Consider the following 16,445-nt stretch of genomic DNA (forward strand, 5'->3'; position numbering starts at 1 on the left):
CTCAGAGATCAATTAGGAGCTAAGCAGAACGTTCTGAGGCGATTTAAAGCGCAGGGCCCATAACCTGTGAAGCGCAGACAATCGAGCACTCGAAGAAACGACTGTGAGAAGCGTCACTGTCAATGATATTTCCCTCACAAAGTAATAGAAAAAGAAAGAGACGAAATCTATAGTAAGACTCACCTGTGAGAAGCGTCACTGTCAATGATAAAGAGACAAGGACGCTTCCCACAAGTTAAAAGGACGCGCTCCGGCGCTTACCGGTCTACTATACAGTTGGAAAACTACCTGCCTAAACGGGACGCAGAGGCGCGGAACCGAGGCGCGGAATCCGGCCCCCTGCGGCCCGCTGGCTGGCGAAATAACTAAAGTCATAACTCTGCAGTAAGTGGTCCTATCAGTCCCGGAAAAATTGCTAAAATATCAGGGAAATTACCTCTGTCTCGTCGTAATACTCCGGACAGGGGGGACGACGATGAGATGCGCTGCGTTGGGGATGTTTCTGTCGGTACTCTTGGGCCACTTTCTGTCTTCTGCACGAGGAATGAGTGACTAGTTTATGAGTGAAAACTGATCACTTACTAAAAGCACCCGGAAAGTGGCCCTTCTTCGTGTAAAACTCCCGATACCACGTCAAGAGCATGATGACGCCGATGGTTTGAATTGTCTTGCCAATCCCGACCTCATCCAAGACAGCGACCGGTTTGCCGTCGAACGCCATCTCGATCATGGCCAGCATTGCAACCAGTTGGTGCCACCGCGGCGTGAGCACGACGCCATTCTTTTCGTCTTTGAACCACTCCACGTGATCGGCCGGATTGCGCCGAGCTTCGCTGTTGTCGTAGCGGGAATTCATGAATGGGAGCACGCCGTCGTGACCGATTAGGGATTTCTTGTCGATTCTGAGACGCACTTTGACCTCTTCTGTATTGAGGTTGGCGTAGGCCTCGGAGCCGGATTGCCAGTCAGAGATGTCGTTGGGCGAGAGGTCGGATAATCGCAGGATCTCTGCGTAGTCGTCGTCATTGTTGCCGCCAGCTCGAAGGATCGCCTCATGCGTCAACAATGTGATCCGGGCAGTGTCGCTCTCGCGAGCGAGCGTGCTGACGGCCTTCCGGAGAGCAGGAACTAGTTTTTTTCCTGCGGAACGGTCAACAAGGGTGGCGCCTGCATAATTCATAACCACTTACGATTGCAGCCCTCTGGTATCTCGAAGTCTTCGTCGATCGCACCTCAGAGGTTCAATAGAAGCTGCTTACCCTCCTCCAGGGTTTTCCGTGACTTGTCACCCTGGAAGACCTCCATCATGGCCTGGACGTCGGTCAAGGAGTTCAGAAGCCGGACAGCTTGAGCTGTTGTGAGGCTACCAGCGGACGCGATCGCGTCTAGGCGGCAATGTTAGTGATTGGTGCAGCTAGTCACACGGAGACAAGTGGACTCTAACCTTGCAACGCGTTCTTGTTCGCTTCAATCAAGGCAGGTATCTTCTTTCGCTTGTTTGCGTATGACGATTGCCACGTCTGATAGGCGCACTTGGCAATAAGGCTTGAGAAGATCTCAAAAGCCGCTTTTGGGAGAGAGGGGTTCTTGGAGTCGGGCCCACCGAGAACGAGCGCTAAACGTGTCATGGTGTTACCGAGATTGACAGCGCTGTACCCCTTGAGGCGCTAACCTCCATGTAGTCTATGGCATGACCACCCACATGTGATCGTATTCTTCTGTTATTCTCCTGTCTTGCACATCTCTTTGTCATTCATCTGTAGTACCCTGCTTAATTCAACTTTATTCATCCACTGGTGCGAAAACCTTGAGAGGTGTAAGAAAAAACAAACAAATAAACAAATAAACATTGACAACACTGGTACATGATTAACATATGAAGAACATGAGCGCAATCAAGGGGACTTTGAAAGATGAGGGGCATTATCCAATCCCTCCTCCGTTGCCATCTTCCTCACCCACTTCCTTTGACGCTCTCTACACCTCCATGGAGGAGTATCTAGAATGCATGATTGAACAGGTTATAAAGGTGTGAACCAAGGCAAATCATTTGAACCGTAACGAATATGTATTTAATGTATTCCAGCGTATTTTTCATTACTCCTGATGATTGCAGTACTCCGCTCTAGCCTCACATTCATAATGGACTTGGTACATTTTGCGTGCTCGCGTGACAAGGTATGGTCTCATGGGCACCGTCAGAGCCTATAGTGAGAAGCTCTTGGATGATCAAGATATGTGGTTGGGTGCTGCACTATGGTATCATGTGCACGTCTGCGATCCCAGGACAAATGGGCGGGGTATCTGTGCAATGTTCATCCTCACTGCGGAACATCCTGAGATGTTTTCAGATCTAATAAGCATGAATGGGGAACATGTAAGCGGTGCAGTAGTAGATAATCCCGGTGGACCCAATTCAATTCAGCCCACCCTCCTTTGTTAGGTGCACGTGTCTGGTCTGGGATGAATTGGCTTTAAAGACTCCTTCAGGATCTCTGCATCCAGCACCAGGTCATTATGTGAGTCAATTGGATCAACAACAAGTCATGCATCGTTCAAGTTCAGGCAATGGTGAACTGGCCTCCCCTGGTCGTCCTCCAGACGCACCTCAAGAGACCAAAGGTAGTCTGTTTCCGTATGCGCAAGACTGTGGCGGACACACTTGTGGGGCTACTGTGGCACGGTTCGGAGTTTTCCAGATTTAGGGCACGTTCAAAAGCCCATTTAAAAAATATGAACCTACTTGAAGACACACCAGAACTGGCAGCCGGCTCACAGTGTCAGAGTCCTTGCCCACTTCAGCCAGAATCCATGCCTTCAGCATTGGAAAGCCGTGAAGCATCTCTTCGCTATCTCAAGGGCTCATCCACTTATTCCCCCACTTTCACCTCCACTTCCTCCACCGAGCTCCTCCACACCTGTACCGACGCCAATCATGCAGGGAATCTGGACTCTGGACGATCCGCTTCGTCAAGGTGGGCACTGGCGCGATTTGCTGCCAATCTCGCGTTCAATCTATGGTTCTCTCTACCACAGACGCTGAATACGTCGCTGCAACCACTGCTGGCCAAGAGAAGGATTCCTCTTCCTTTGCAACCCGCTCACTTCCTTTGGTTATTCACTCGACTCTCCTTCCACCGGACTTCAGAGGGAATTTTCCTCCACGGGGATGTCATGGAAAATCCAAAAATCCACAAGATTTGCGCCAGGATGTTCCGATCGAGATTGAATGCCTTTATCCGCCGAGTAAGCTCCAAAAACAGGTGAGTTCAGATACAAAACTCGCAATGCTGAGCACGCCCAAAAATAGCTCTCCTCTTTCATAACCGTTCCTCTCATTCTCCTCCTGGTATGACATCAGTAAGTGACGACGTGATCCGTGCACAACCTCTGCACCGCTCTACATAAAGAGTGCCGCCCCGCCGTCATCCCCCACTGCCTTCCTCACACTGCCTTCCTCCCTCCCTCCATATCGCACCCTTCCTCCCTCTGCGCCTCCCTCCATTTCCGGCATTCCTCAAGGCTTATCACTCGACATCTCTGTTACAAGGTATGCGTCAGCCACAGCTGTTCTGTTCAGACTCAGGGTGGCCAACACCAAGAGGCGTGAGGGATGTTTATTAGAGAGTTTACTTTAGTGATGGTGTTCTCTCAAGGTGTGTCTTGCCCGCATTGGATGATATGCTCAACTGACAGTTTTTGCTTCGAGCCAGCTATGAACTGTATGTACGTGCTCTGCCTCTCCTCTCGTCATCGCTTTCATTCGCGCCTTATGCTGTCTTTGCTCAGATACCACTTCCGCTCAGACTTCAAAGGCCATAAAGATACGCTGCATGTGTTTCTCTAGTGTGTTTCACATCACTAACTAGCATACATCTAGGCCTTCGTATACTTTCATCCCCCCAGCCGACATCCATGCTCACGAAACCTTGGTCTTTGCGCGGTTTTTGTGGTTCTTGGGTCATATGGGCTATAGTAGCTTACAGCTAGGAGAATGTCTAGTTGAAGCATTGTATATGCACGTCGAGAGCCTCCGTAGCTGTAGATTCTGTTGGTACAAGTCACATGCATAAGCCGTTGAATACAATACAATCACACCATCTCTTTTCGCGCAGAATGAATGTCTGAAGAATATCATGTTTCATTATATCGCGGTCTAGAACCCCAGTACATTCGTCCGGGGAACCCGCGGAATCGGCGCTGAGGATATTTCCAGAGACATTTTGTGGATAAGTCGTATATCTGCAGAATATGCTCGGCGGGAAATGAGCCTGAAGTCCGGTGTTCTACCCTCTACATCGACAATCATTTCTGCGCTTCAAGTGATGAAATATCTGGAGCATCATGTGCGGATGACACATCTGAATTTGCGGTTCTATCCGTTGAGAGATGAGGTGGAGAGCAGGCCACGATCCGGGGTGGATCATATAGCGACGGATGAGATAGATCCCTGCTGATCTTTTGATTAAACCGCTCACTGGGGGTTAAAGTGCAGACATTCGCAGAGATGATGAAGCTTAGGGATGAAGCTTCGGGCCTTGATGGGAGGGAGGATTTTAACCAAACTTTTGGGGCTCATAGGGCCACTTACTGCAGTCATGACTTGTGGTTGTTCAGCAAGGTGTCATCGAATCTCCATCATCCAGATCATACTCGTCATGTATATATGACCTGCAGCCAAGCACAGGTGTCTTGTATGACAAGATTTTGTATCTCTCTTGGTTCTGTTCAATGATCATGATTGCTGGTTGGACGTGGTTGTGACTATACACAAAACTAATGTCTAGACGAGTAGCGATCGGAAAGTGGGCCAAGGGTCCAGCAGTGTTGATCTAAGGAATAGAGCGCATCTGCAGGTCGTCTTCATACGACCGAGGCGCCACGGACATTGAAAGGCGAATTGCAAGTATAAACCGGATGTGGTCAGAAAGCTTGAAGCGATCAAGGAGGGCTAGAATTGTCCGGAGTATTATGACGAGATGGAGGGAGCTTTCCTGTATTCAAGCTATTTTTCCGGGACTAATAGGACAAATTGCCTCTGAACGTTCTGCTTAGCTCCTATTTGATCCCACTCTACTCGCCTCAACACCACTCGCCTCAACACCACTCGCCTCAACACGTCCATTCCTACACCACCCTATCCGTCATTATGTCCGATGACAAAAGAGAATCAGAAGGCGCATATTAGGAAGGAGAAGGAAGATCCAAAGGCGATGTGGGAGAAGTTGGCTGGGCTCGATGTGCAGAAGAAGACTGGGACCGCGATTCGACGTTTATTCCGGACTCTTCTCCACTCGTATCCAAGAATGCGAGTGGCTCTCCGACCTCGTTGCTCGTGTCAATCTTTACATCTCCCATATCAGAGAGCCCCCCCCCCCCGCAAAGTCCACCCTTGACGACCTTGACTCCGAATTATCGTCCATGGCACTCATCAAGGCCCTACCTTCCGACTACAACAACTTCGTCACCTTCCTCTAAACGACAACCTATCCCTCGACAGTGTGTTACCCAAGCCTCCTCTAATGAGGAGCAATCTCGCAAACGTAGTGCCGTGCAGAATGATGATACTCCTGAGCTTGCCATGGTCGCTGCTCTCAAGGTCGTGGTGGTAGAGGTGGAGGAAGTGGAGCAAACGCGAATGAAGCCCAAGGAGGGGCTTCTACGCCGTCGTCTAGATGCACTCTCTCATCTTTGGCTCGCCCCGCTTGGCCCGTCCTCGTGCGGCTACTGACTTGAACACAGACACAGGCGCCTCCTCAAATATGACCCTTCATGATCGTTGGTGCTCGTACTCTCCCCACGTTGTGCCTGTTCATTTAGCAGACGATTCACTCATCCATTCTCAAGGGATAGGGTCTATCGAGTTCGTTTTTATTTTCAGTGGTTCCTATTGTTCCTATTGTCAGTGGTAGAGAGCTGTGTCCTGTAGTGTTTGATGACGTCATGCACATTCCCAAGCTCGCCTCAAATCTATCATCGTTGTTCCATCTCTCTGTGAGCAAGGGCTATGAGCTTCACATCGTCGGGCGTGACATCGCTTTCAAGCGAGCTGGAGAGCGGCTTTTTACTGCCTGTATCGTTTTGAGGGCTATATTGGCTATCTCAATGGGCGCATCCTTTGGAGTTTGTTTATCATCCGTGTTCCTTGTCTCTCTTGGAGCAACGTCATCATAATGTTCCCAAGACCGCTACTGGTCGTTTTCACCCTCTCGATCTCATCCATACCAATCTCAAGGGTCCTGCCTCCCACCCACAAAGGTATCATTACTGGGTCACATTTATCGACGATGCTGGATGTTTTCAAAGGTGGCCAGTTCTTGAAGAAGAGTTAGGTTTTGGGGGTTTCAAAGTGTCGGTTGTGGTTGTGGTGGACGTTTGTTGGGCGACTGTGGCACAGTTCGGAGTTCTCCCAATTTAGGGCTAGGGTTAGGTTGCCAAAACTCGTCCATGTACATACCCTTACCCATGTCTCTGTACCCCATCTCTGCGTCTGTGTCTGTGTGTGCTGGGCCATCAGCCACCTCTGAGCTTCTATTCCTGACACAGAGGGTTCAAGGTGTATGCAGAGAAAGTGCTTAGAAGGAAGATTAGGATGTTAAGGGAAGTGGGGAGTATATTGGGAGCGACCAGGATGTGTATAGCATACCAAGGCGAATGAACCCTATTCAAAACAAGGTAAAGCAAAGAAGGCCAATCTCGACATGGCTCTTGCTTCTCAGATCTCGCCATCTCTGCCTATATCGATGTCACCAATCGCACACTTGCCTCTGCTCAGAAGAAACCAGATGTTTCCTCTTTCCGCGTCTTTGGTTGCCTCGCCTATGTGCTCGCCTGGATAGAAAGCGGAAGCCGTTGACTTCACATACTCGCAAGTGTATCTTGGTTGGGTATGTGAATGGAGTGGAGGGGTAGCAGTTTTGGGACCCGGTTCACATAGGATTATCATTCACTCTCATGTGGTGTTTATCATTTCTCCTTTTCTGTTCCTTTGCCTTTTGAATCCCCTTTACTTTTCTCCATTTCTTTCCTCTTCAAACACATTGCCTTACACTTTTTACCTAGATGGTACAAGTTGTCAGGAATAGAAGCTCAGAGGGGGCTAATGGCCTAACGGACACAGACACAGACCAAAGATGAAGTACAGACAGAAACAAGGGTAAGAGTATGTGCATCGACGAGTTTGTGCAACACAACCCTAACCCTAACCCAGGAGAACTCCGAGCTGTGCCACAGTGGCCTCACATACTTCGGCCACAACCACAACCAACACAAGTAATGTCTGATGTTTCTTCTACATCAAAGTTCGACCTCTTCAGGAGGCCTTAGGAGACAGATTGCACAGCACATGCATGATGTGCTGAAGACTTGCCTCTGCTAGTCACCTGTTGGGTGGAACTGATCTATCTCACATCTACAGTCCCAAAAGATGAAAAAGGATTATTTCCCAGAGTACCACTGGGAGTCTCTTTATACTCCTCAAGGCTTTGTAGTGGTCTTCTGTGTTCCTTCGAAGAAAGGAGGAGCATTTTTATACATGTGTACCGTTGAAGGGCACAATTGATACTATGGGTAGGTTGAAATCACAGGTGGTGTTTGTCAAATGGTCTGAAGAGACGAGGTTGAAGGGGCAAAAAGAAGATTGAGTCAATGGGCTAGTTTAGGTGTTGACAAACACAAAGTTAGGGTACGTAAATATATGTAGACCACTATATATACTACGAGGGGTTAGGAGCTGAGAGAGGAGGTCTCATCCAATTAGATAGAACGTGAGGGATGGCAGCAAGAAGAGATCAGTCAAGTCGGTTGACAAGATAGCCGGCTCCGGGACATAACCGGGTAGCAAATTGGAAAGGAGAAATGGTTGACCACAGAAGCACTGTGAGGGCGCCGAGGCGACATTGTTTGACTTGGCTGCAAGTTCCCATAAGGAGAGGAGGAATGATTTAACGTGGAGCGCGTTTGGAACCCTTCCTGTCAGAGCCATTGACATTGGATGGAGCCTGCGTACATTGCGAAGAGTGGATGTAAGACATAACAAGCTCAGTCGTAAGCAGGGCATGCCACGATTATATCGGTGCGAGCACCTGTATCCATGGGAATAAGTACCTGTTTTCCTCAGAGGCCACACCTGTATCCGGGGTCGTATCCGTGGGAACAGGTATCCATATCCAACCGATACAGGTACTTGCCAATGGGCAGGTACTCATGGATAGAATTAATCTACAGGTATTTTAAAGGTTACCTGAGGGGTACCCATGGGTACGTGGTAAATATGAGCTGGGGAAGGGTGTGGAGGAGTACTCACTGAATCAATACCGTCGTTCTCAACAACGGGTGGGCTGAATCGCGTCAAACCAAGTAGGGAAGGCAATGCGGAACATCCAAATGCGACGATTGACCCTGCAACGCTGGAAACACACACATAATTAAGTGAGAATGAGCGCATTTACAATAGAAGGTAGGAAGGGGTACTCACCAGGTCAATGTTGTCATTCTTGACAATGAGCGGGCTGAATCTGATCAAACAAAGTGCAGGGGATAATGGAGGAAGTGTATATGCATTGATTGATCCAGATCCATCCGAAACGCGGGTCAAACTGAGTGAGAAGGAGCAATTTTACGATTGAAAGGGATAGGGTACTTACCAAGGTTGAGATTGTTGACCTCGATGACGACCAGGTAGAATTTCCTCAAACCAAATACAGGGTCCTATGAAGGACGTTGATACGCGTCGAGTGATCTAGCTACATCGAACACGGGTGCTCATTTGAGCGAGAACGAGCACTCTTACGGTTGGAGGGGTAATGGGAACTCACCAGGGTCAACACCGCCGTTCTCGATGACGAGCGTGTCGTTTCTCTTCAAACAAAGTAGCGGAGGATAACCATGCTCAAACCAGAACACTTCATACATAGTGCGACAGTAGGTCTAAGCGAAACAGACTTAGAACGAAGAATACGCAAAGCTAGCATTAGAGAGGCAGAAGTCCTATCTACACTTAAAAGCATGATTCGCTCTTCGCCACAGTCATTAGCTAGAGGAGTCCCAGACTGGGAGGAAATAGATGGCCTTACATATTATCAGGACAGGCTCTATATCCCGAAAGACGGAGACTTGCATACAGAGGTTCTGAAGTTGGTTCATGACCATCCAGCTGCAGGACATCCAGGTCAAAATGCCACATATGAACTCGCTTCAGAGCAGTTCTGGTGGCCTGGAATGTCAGCAATGGTGGCCAAGTACGTGGAAGGTTGCGATAGGTGCGCAAGGATGAAGGAGTTGATACGGCCGACAAGGTCGGTTGTCCCACTAGAAGTACCAACTCGGCCCTGGGAGGTAGTCGGCATAGACCTTATTGGTCCATTACCAGAATGTCAAGGATGTAATGCAGTCCTGACATATGTCGACCACTACGCTGGACAAGTCAGACCAGTTCCCACCAGGACAGAAGTAACAGCAGAAGGAGTCGGAGATTTACACTTCAAACATGTCTTCCCCGATTTCGGTTTGCCGAAGAAGTTTGTCTCCGATAGAGGACGACAGTTCGCCTCTAGAGCTATGAGAGCATTATTAAAGCGACTCGGGATAGAAGGAGGTCTTACAACTGCCTACCACCCTCGTGCCAACGGAAAGACAGAAAGGATGAATAGAGAAATATCCAAGCAAATCCGTCTTTACTGTAATCGCCGAGGCGAAGACTGGGTCGACTGGCTTCCAACCCTCACATTCGTGATAAACTCTCGGAAAAATAGTTCCTCTGGATTTGCACCATTCGAGTTGTTGTACGGCTTCAAACCTACTTCAGTACAGCCTACTGGTTCGCCTTCGCAGTTCCCTTCAGTCGAAGCTCGCTTGCAAAAGTTAGAAGCAGCTCGCAAGGATGCGAAAGCAGCCATGAGGATGTCGAAGAAAGACCAGGCAAAGGAAGGAGACGTTGAGAAAAGGGCATTCGAGGTTGGAGATATGGTTTGGTTAGATGCAAAACCAATCCAGATTAAAGGTGTTCGTAAACTCACAGCTAGGAAACTGGGACCTTACAAGGTTACAAAGCAAATAAGCCCAGTTAACTACGAGTTAGAACTTCCTAAAGATCTCCGTGTACACCCGGTGTTCCACATTGATCGGCTTTCGTCTTGGAAGGGTAATGAGGTTAATGGGATACTGCCACCACCGCCAGAGCCAGTGGAAGTAGAAGAGAAGAGGAGTATGAAGTTGACGAAGTGTTGGATTCAAAGTTGGTAGGGAAAGGGTTGAGATATCTGGTGAAATGGAAGGGCTATGGTGAAGGCAATAATAGTTGGGAACCGGCTAAGAACCTGAAGAATGCGGAAGACAAAGGCAAGTCATTCCATAAAAAGCATCCTTCAGCGCCGCGACCACTAGGAAAATTCGTCTTTGCTACGTACACCTGGAAGTCTATGGAGGAAAGTCTAACGGACGGATTCAATCCTAAGACGGGTAAAGCCTGGGATATACCAGACTGGCAGGAGGGAAAGATGCCAGGGAGAGATAAGGCACTCAACGAGGACGTCGAGTCTTAGAGGGGGGTACTGAAACGGCCTTCGGGCTAAACCTAACTCTTTATTTCTCGGCGTTTCTAAGGAGTGTACGCGCCTTGCAGGCATTGTGGCCCCAGGTGCCACTTCGACGATGGAGATGTGGGATGGATAGAGGGATAGGCACGTGACCAGTCATGTGGTAGGCACGTGATGGCATGTGACCTTGTGGTCGTGATGTAGGGACATATGATCAGGTCTGGAACGTTCTAGAATAGTCTTGTGCATGTTGACTCAGCAGTTTGTACCCATTATACCCATTGCTGGACCCACTGGATATCCATGAAGGATTCCTGTAGTGTTCACTCGTAGTGTACAGTGAGGGTGTGCCCTAAAGGGTCAGCTCAGGATGTATATAAGAACCACCTGTATCGTAGAATAGTTCCCTCACTCGATCTCCTTTGCTTCTCGCCATACTCAGTGTGACCTTGCGTCCTGGTGTATCCAGCCCCAAGCCCACGGTCTCAGTTCACCACCCACTATTCTCTCTGGGCTAGTGCCCCTAGGACAAGCACTCCTAGTACTCACATTTGTACGCTGACACCCTCAGCTACAGGGTTAGGCTTGGTTTGGTTTGGTTAGGGTTTGGCTATAGGTGACGCCTTAGGTTTAGGACCAGGCTACCTTAGCAACATAGTTAGACGGTGGAGACTTCTTCGATAGCCCCTTCGACCCCGACGGCGACAGTGGTGGATCTGGCACTGGCGGAGGCAGCAGAGACTCAGGATATGATGACGACAACGGGGCGTCCGTCCGTCTGTCCAGCTGAGTAGGCAGGGGAGGAAGACTGGCTAGCGGAATGGTCGGAATCGCTGCGGGAGTAGCGAAAGAAGGGGGGCAGAAAAGGGTCTGGATATCGACATGAGTGGCTGCCTTGGTCTCATTCGGGTTCATCAGGCTGCACGTTCAAATGCTCATTGCCCCTTCATTCTTCTTGCTCTCCTGATGTGATGCTACACCATGACACACCACATCATCATCATCATCATCATCAGGGCTCCTACAGCTCGTTTCAGTCTCACCATCGCCATCACCAATATCACCAGCACCAGCACCACCAGCTCTCCTCCGACCTCTGGGTGTCCTCACGCGGATCCATGCCCCTCATCAAGCATGTCCAACCTCTCCAACCTCTCCAGACTCTCGGAAATGGGCGTCTCCGCTATATTGAACATGCCAGCTTCTCGAGCACTCCACCCGGCAATATCGGTATGCATAAGAAGATCTGGTGCTGCTGTCAGGGACACTGCCTAGGTTCGGATACCCGACTGTTTCCTCGATTTTACTAGGTTTGGCGAAGCAGCCACGAGCATGACCAATGCGCGCATTGCCAATGATGATATCACTGAACCCTCTAAAATGTAGAATTGTAGTACTTACAATATTCATGCTTGAGATCAGCTCTCGCAAGTGAGTATATATTGGCAGTCAAACAGCGTGTACTCAAGCCAGCTCTATAAAGTTTGGACTTGCTCTAACCAGAGCTAATTCTCGGCTAATTTGCCCTTCTTCAGCCTAGCCAACTTCCTGGTCGCCAAAATTGACCCCGCGTGGAATTAGCCTAAGCCGATCATTAGCTGAAAATAGCATGGGGGTGATTTCCCGATGCACGTGGCACGGCAATCATCTCCTTTCTACATAATGCGGCACTTTCTAGTGAGTGCTGCAGCATGGACTGGGTGGTTTCGGCACTCACTCTTCTAATAAAAGCTCCTTTAATGAGACTATAGAGTGCTCTCAAATATTCTCAGAATTGTCCTTGCAACGACAGACGAAACACACCGAGTATAGATTCTGCGCTCCGCAAACTCTCTAATATGGTCACATGACCAGATTGGGTAGTCTGCCCACGTTCTTTGTCGTCAACTAATGCGTCGAGAAAGCGCAGAAACGAGTAAGCAACAAGTAATTTTCAGAGCTTTTTTAGTCTTGTGTGAAACACCTGCTGCACCGGTGAGTCTAACTATATTTAATACACAAATAGAGATCTGATGATGTTCCATAACGGTGTTTCTCTATAGGCATCTCAAAATGTCCAAAAGGGTGTGTTCATACGTCCAATTTGGTTCAACGTACTGACTCTATCTATGTTTTTGCTTATAACAGAACAAAAGGCCTGTCTTGAATGATATCCTAAATAGCCCGCCGTCGAAAAGGCGGAAGAGCGCGAAGCCACTCTCGCACCCTTAAACCGTGTTGTACGGGAGCTGAAGAAGGGAAAACGGGCATCTTCTGAACTTGATCGTGATGCTCCTGGCGAAAACGGGGAGGACGAGGACGAGGACAGGAACGGGGATGGGGGAGAGGAGGAAGAGGAAGAGGAGGTGCATCCGAAGCGAAGATCTCGGTCCCATAGATCGAACTGGAACATGGAGTGCCTTGTCAAAGTTCACGATAAGCCCATTACCCGCCGCCAATCGAACCATCACAAAGGGAAGGAGAAGACACGGCCGAAGTACCAGGAGCCATCTGACAACGAGGATGAGCAGGAGGATGAACAGGACGAGGACAAGAACAAGAACGAGAATGAGGAGTCTGAAGACGAAGATGAGCAGGAGAAGGGCGACAAGCAGGAGGATGAGGACGATCTGGAGAGGAAATCTCAGTCAGCGCAGAATGTATCAGCGGGTGGTGGCACGGCCAAGGCTCTCTATAAGCCCATCACCCGCCGCCAAGCGAACCGGATCAAAGGAAAGAGGGGCACACAGCTAAACTACTGCGACACGTCTGCCGGTGACGAGGATCAGGATGATGATGAGGGCGCAGAGTACGTGGAGACAGATCAAGAAGATGCTAATAGAGAGTTTGAGTGCGGGGGTGTCGGTGGTGGGGGGAATGTGTTTGCACAAAAGGATGCTACCACAGGAAGAGCAGAAACGCACCAGGAACATTGTAGAGATTCCGCCCCGTCTTCAGAGCCCAATCCTGAGCCAATCCACACAGGCTTCCAGCTCCTCGACAGTGGCACTCTTACCTTCAACGGGAAGGCCTTACGCTGCACTCAGCATACTTCCACACCTAATCTACAGTCACGCGCGAGTTCATCATCAGACTCTACCATGCATTCTTGTGTGGTGGTTGCCTACGTCGGCTTCATCTTGGAATACGACGGCTACTTCATATGCACTTCATGCAGTTTCGCTCCTGTTCTCCACGGAGCCGAAATATCTCACCATCTTCAGACAAAGCATGGCAACTCCAAACACGGACTTATCTCTTTATTCCCTAAGACCTCGCAGGAGAAGAAGAAGGTATTTGATGCCCTTTCCAACCACCTTTGCGACATCTACCCCGAGAGCGCCAGAAAGACCAGTAATGATGTGACGAATCACCTCGACGTATCACATATCACGGAACTCTCCCCCCCTTCACCGACCTTTTATATCCATCATCCTCCGATCCAGTATGCAAAGTGCAAGATTCCTGGATGCGCTCAGCCCTGGCACAAATTCGGGGCTGCTGCGTCCTGACTTAATCGAAACGGCAAGGCCTCCCTCGTTCAGAATTTGGGTCCGTTGGCCGGCCACCTACGGCATGCGCACAGAGGCACTGAATACGAGCAGGTCTCCGAACACTCCAAATTGTATATCATTCGCTATGGTATTTCTCTGGCTGGAAAGATCTTCCCCCTTCCCAAAACTTATGTCCGTCCCGTGGCTCCTGTGCTAGTCGCCCCGATGCCTGTTGCTCCGCCCTCAACTCCCCAGACCGTCGATCCCTCGATGGTGTCTCTCATTAAGGTGCTTTACACTGACAAAATCCGGTGGGAACAATGGCTCTCAGACGTCGAACGGCTCATACCCCGTGAAACGTGGGCCTGGATGGGATCTAGTCCCTGGATTGCTCTTACCGTCCCCTCAATGACCAAAGGGGAGGCGAGATTGACCCGGGGCTTTATGCACATCACGTCCTTCGCGCAGACCTTCCTCCATAATGTCAACAAGGTTCTGGATGTTTGCAATCCACAGCATCAGGTTGCGCTTTGCGGTCCAAGCCACCAAGCGTCAAGACGATTGGATAGAGTTTCTCGACAGCATTGAGTTGCTCTTTTGGAAAGGGGCAGATCGACTCGAATTTCTGGTGACATGCATGAGGAATATTGACTACCTTTATGGGATTGTTTCGCTGATAGTGAGAGAACTGGCATAGGTAGCGCCAACGGAGGAGGATGATCATCGGCCGCGCTAGAGATTGATCGTACCGTGGGACGCTCTGAGGAGAGAGCTTTATATACCTATGGTGCGAAGCACTTACTCACCGCATAAGTCGAACACCGGGAAGACCCGGTCATAGGAGGGTCAAATTCGCCTCTATGACTTATCTGTCTTGTCAAAATGCTCCTTTTGATGAAAGGAAGAGATCCCCAAGACAGATTTCCAAAATAATTAAAACTGAGGGACTTTCAAAGTTCCCACCCACCAGATTTGGCGGGTTTCGATTTCTCCCGCCAAACAATTAATATTTAATAGAATTGTTTATTATTTATGAGAGTCCCGGGTTTTTTTAATATGCTCCAGGAATTTTCTTTCAATAAACTGGAATTTCGACCTCCCGGACACAAATTTGGCGGTTGAATATTATATGCGGTGACTAAGTGCTTCGCACCATAGTCTTTACCCCGCCACCCGACCTGTCAACACGCGTAAATGTCAAGAACTCAGGACAATTTTGATATACTCACTTTCCGCTTACCGCCACTACCATACAAACACCTTCTTTGGGAGCAGTTCCATGACACATTCTATGACCTAGCGGAAGCCTTGCTCATCACTCGTCTTGATGCCGACAAAATCATTCACGGTGCTGTTGACGTGTCTGCCGTATCTGTCTGCCTCACCTCATTTGGTGCATACAAGCCAGGGCATGCCACGAGTACCAGGACCCGTGAGTACCTGCAACGGATACTCGTAAGGCACACCATCGGGTACCTGTATCCGTGGATACAGATACTCGTTCCCACGGGTGGCTGCACGGATACAGGTAGTGCTTCAGGTCCCACAGGTACCCGTGGGAGAGTACCTGCCATATCGCGTCGGAATTTGCCGGAGGCCAGACGTGCATCCAGTGATGCTTTGCTGGCACATCTCTCCTCACTCTTCTCCGAGCACACACCACCATCGACAGAGTTGACACGTTGTGTTTCTGTCCATGGTGGTGATGCTTATTCTAGGCACTGGTTTCTATATCTATTGGTACTTTGTTGAAGAGATTTGGTGTGTTCATTGTTGGGAATGATGGTACTCAGGACCTGGTGAGTACCTCCCTCCCACTCTTATTGTAAATTTGCTCGTTCTCACCCAATACCGCGTACATTTCCAACGTTGCGAGGTCAATCGATGCGGATTAATGTCCGTCATCACCTCCTGTACTTGGTTTGACGTGATTTGGCCCACCCGTTGTTGAGAACGACAACATTGACCTGATGAGTACCTCCTGCTACCTTCTATCGTAAATTGCTTCGTTCTCACTCAATTCCGCATACATTTATAACATTGTGAGGTCAATCGATGTGAATTAATGTCCCGCATCGCCCCCCATACTTGATTTGAAGTGATTCGGCCCACCCATTGTTGAGAATGACAACATTAACCTGGTGAGTACCTCCCTCCCATTCATATCGTAAATTCAATTGTTCTCATCCAATTCCGCGTACGTTTCCGACGTTGTGGGGTCAATCGACGCGGAGTAATGTTCTCCATCGCCTCCTGTACTTGGTTTGACGTGATTCGGCCCACCCGTTGTCGAGAACGACGACATTGACCTGGTGAGTACTCCCTGCCCCTTCTATCATAAATTTGCTCGTTCTCACTCAATTCCGCGTACATTTGTGATGTTGCACGGTCGATCGTCGCATTTGGATGTCGCGCATTGCCTCCCATCCTTGGTTTG

General features: G+C 49.3%; 2 protein-coding genes across 2 annotated transcripts; one reads left to right on the forward strand and one right to left on the reverse strand.

The window, feature by feature from the left end:
- Window positions 1-574: 574 nt before the first annotated feature.
- On the reverse strand, window positions 575-1,628 carry STEHIDRAFT_109021 (uncharacterized protein; the record flags this gene model as incomplete). Its single annotated transcript, XM_007301579.1, has 4 exons — window positions 575-1,140; window positions 1,191-1,232; window positions 1,260-1,385; window positions 1,445-1,628. The coding sequence occupies 4 exons, from the start codon at window positions 1,626-1,628 to the stop codon at window positions 575-577; spliced, it is 918 nt and encodes a 305-aa protein (XP_007301641.1).
- A 9,888-nt stretch (window positions 1,629-11,516) lies between these two features.
- Window positions 11,517-14,596, forward strand: STEHIDRAFT_154374 (uncharacterized protein; the record flags this gene model as incomplete). Its single annotated transcript, XM_007301580.1, has 4 exons — window positions 11,517-11,765; window positions 12,698-13,959; window positions 14,045-14,066; window positions 14,120-14,596. The coding sequence occupies 4 exons, from the start codon at window positions 11,517-11,519 to the stop codon at window positions 14,594-14,596; spliced, it is 2,010 nt and encodes a 669-aa protein (XP_007301642.1).
- Between the last annotated feature and the right edge of the window lie 1,849 nt (window positions 14,597-16,445).

Source organism: Stereum hirsutum, assembly GCF_000264905.1.
Source record: "Stereum hirsutum FP-91666 SS1 unplaced genomic scaffold STEHIscaffold_4, whole genome shotgun sequence".
NCBI classification, from domain to species: Eukaryota; Fungi; Basidiomycota; class Agaricomycetes; order Russulales; family Stereaceae; genus Stereum; species Stereum hirsutum.